This window comes from Gadus morhua, chromosome 5 (genome assembly GCF_902167405.1).
Source record: "Gadus morhua chromosome 5, gadMor3.0, whole genome shotgun sequence".
NCBI lineage: Eukaryota > Metazoa > Chordata > Actinopteri > Gadiformes > Gadidae > Gadus > Gadus morhua.
In genome coordinates, this window is record NC_044052.1 from 22,470,026 (window position 1) to 22,472,525 (window position 2,500).

Consider the following 2,500-nt stretch of genomic DNA (forward strand, 5'->3'; position numbering starts at 1 on the left):
TCCTGTCTGTCTGTCTCCTGTCCTGTCTGTCTCCTGTCCTGTCCGTCTCCTGTCCTGTCTGTCTCCTGTCCTGTCTGTCCTCTGTCCTGTCTGTCTCCTGTCCTGTCTGTCCTCTGTCCTATCTGTCCTATCTGTCCTCTGTCCTGTCTGTCTCCTGTCCTGTCTGTCTCCTGTCCTGTCTGTCCTCTGTCCTGCCTGTCTCCTCTCCTGTCTGTCTCCTGTCCTGTCTGTCTCCTGTCCTGTCTGTCCTCTGTCCTGTCTGTCCTCTGTCCTGTCTGTCTCCTGTCCTGTCTGTCTCCTGTCCTGTCTGTCTCCTGTCTGTCTGTCTCCTGTTCTGTCTGTCTCCTGTCCTGTCTGTCTCCTGTCCTGTCTGTCTCCTGTCCTGTCGGTCTCCTGTCCTGTCTGTCCTCTGTCCTGTCTGTCTCCTGTTCTGTATGTCTCCTGTCCTGTCTGTCTCCTGTCCTGTCTGTCCTCTGTCCTGTCTGTCTCCTGTCCTTTCAGCTCGTCCTGTCTGTCTGTCTCCTGTCTGTCTGTCTGTCTGTTTGTCGTCTGTCGTGTTGTTGTTGTGAATCGGTGACTAGTGGGACGAGGTCAGAGGACAACGAGTCAGAGTCAGGCCCTGCAGTCAGTCCTGTGTATCTGACCGGGTCCTGAGGGTCACATGGCCTGAGGGCCACTCCCTGATTGGTCACATGGCGTGAGGGCCGCTCCCTGATTGGTCAGATAACAAATGTTTTTTCTTCCGTCTCTCAGGAAACCGACAGTTATCGCTACTTTGACCCCAAGATGCTCAGAGGCAGCGAGAGGTACCGCTAGTTACACTAGTCACACTAGTTAGAGCTGGTTACACTAGTCACACTAGTTAGAGCTGGTTACACTAGTCCCAATAGTTAGAGCTGGTTACACTAGTCCCACTAGTTAGAGCTGGTTACACTAGTCACACTAGTTAGAGCTGGTTACACTAGTTAGAGCTGGTTACACTAGTTAGAGCTAGTTACACTAGTCACACTAGTTAGAGCTGGTTACACTGGTCATACTAGTTAGAGCTGGTTACGCTAGTCACACTAGTTAGAGCTGGTTACACTAGTCACACTAGTTAGAGCTGGTTACACTAGTCACACTAGTTAGAGCAGGTTACACTAGTCACACTAGTTAGAGCTGATTACACTAGTCACACTAGTTAGAGCTGGTTACACTATTCACACTAGTTAGAGCTGGTTACACTAGTTAGAGCTGGTTACACTAGTCACACTAGTTAGAGCTGGTTACACTAGTCACACTAGTTAGAAATGGTTACGCTAGTCACACTAGTTAGAACTGGTTACACTAGTCACACTAGTTAGAACTGGTTACACTAGTCACACAAGTTAGAGCTGGTTACACTACTAGTTACACTAGTCATACTAGTACTAGCTTGTTACACTACTAGTTACAGTTGTCACACTAGTTAGAGGTGGTGAGATAACTTTTTAAACTGATGGTTAGCCCCAGTTAGGACGTGAAATGTTTGTAGTGAATCTTGTTAGGACTAGTTAGATGAGTTAGCGCTTGTCACTAGGTCTGACTAGCGGTGTGATTGTGCCTCCCTCCCCAGCTCCACCCCCAGGAACAAGAACCCCTTCCAGGAGGTACAGGCCACGCCCACTGCTGATTGGTTGATTGTTGGTGTAAATTACCACTGTGCTCTGATTGGTTGTCAAATGATTCCATTCCTCCGTTGTCTCGGTAACAGGCTATCGTGTTTGTGGTTGGAGGAGGGAACTACATCGAGTACCAGAATCTAGTGGACTATGCAAAGGTACCAAGCACTACTACACACTACTACAAACTACTACACACTTCTACTCACCTCTACACAATACCACACACTACTACTCACTACTGCACACCAGTACTCACTACTACACACTACTACACACTTCTACTCACCTCTACACAATACCACACACTACTACTCACCACTACTACTACTTTAAGCGTCTTAGAGTACCATATTAAGCGCTATATAAATTTAATTTATTATTATTATTATTACACACACACTATTACACGCAACTACTCACGCAATACACATGTGACACATGTCTCTCTCTCTGTCTGTCTGTCTGTCTGTCTCTCTCTCTCTCTCTCTCTCTCTCTCTCTCTCTCTCTTCTCTCTCTCTCTCTCTCTCTCTCTCTCTCTCTCTCTCTCTCTCTCTCTCTCTCTCTCTCTCTCTCTCTCTCTCTCTCTCTCTCTCTCTCTCTGTCTCCCCCTCTCTCTCTGTCTCTGTCTCTCTCCCTCTTCCTCTCTCTTTCTCCCTCTCTCTCTCCAGGCTAAACCGGGGAAGAAGGTCCTCTATGGCTGCAGTGAACTCTTCAACTCCACTCAGTTCATCAAACAGGTTTGTGTGTGTGTGTGTGTGTGTGTGTGTGTGTGTGTGTGTGTGTGTGCGTGTGTTTCAAGAATTAAAATAATCACTATTTCATATCTTCTCTTACAGCTCTCTCAACTCGGACAGAA

At 47.4% G+C, this 2,500-nt stretch overlaps 1 protein-coding gene across 2 annotated transcripts in view; it reads left to right on the forward strand.

Moving 5' to 3' along the window:
• The window catches only part of scfd1 (sec1 family domain containing 1), a 19,992-nt gene that overhangs the window by 17,305 nt on the left and 187 nt on the right, over window positions 1–2,500 (forward strand). For both annotated transcript variants that reach the window (XM_030356344.1, XM_030356345.1), the window contains exons 21-25: window positions 754–806; window positions 1,595–1,628; window positions 1,733–1,798; window positions 2,313–2,381; window positions 2,481–2,500. The exon at window positions 2,481–2,500 is cut by the window's right edge. In XM_030356344.1, coding sequence (XP_030212204.1) covers window positions 754–806; window positions 1,595–1,628; window positions 1,733–1,798; window positions 2,313–2,381; window positions 2,481–2,500 — 242 coding nt within the window. The remainder of the gene's footprint in view (window positions 1–753; window positions 807–1,594; window positions 1,629–1,732; window positions 1,799–2,312; window positions 2,382–2,480) is intronic.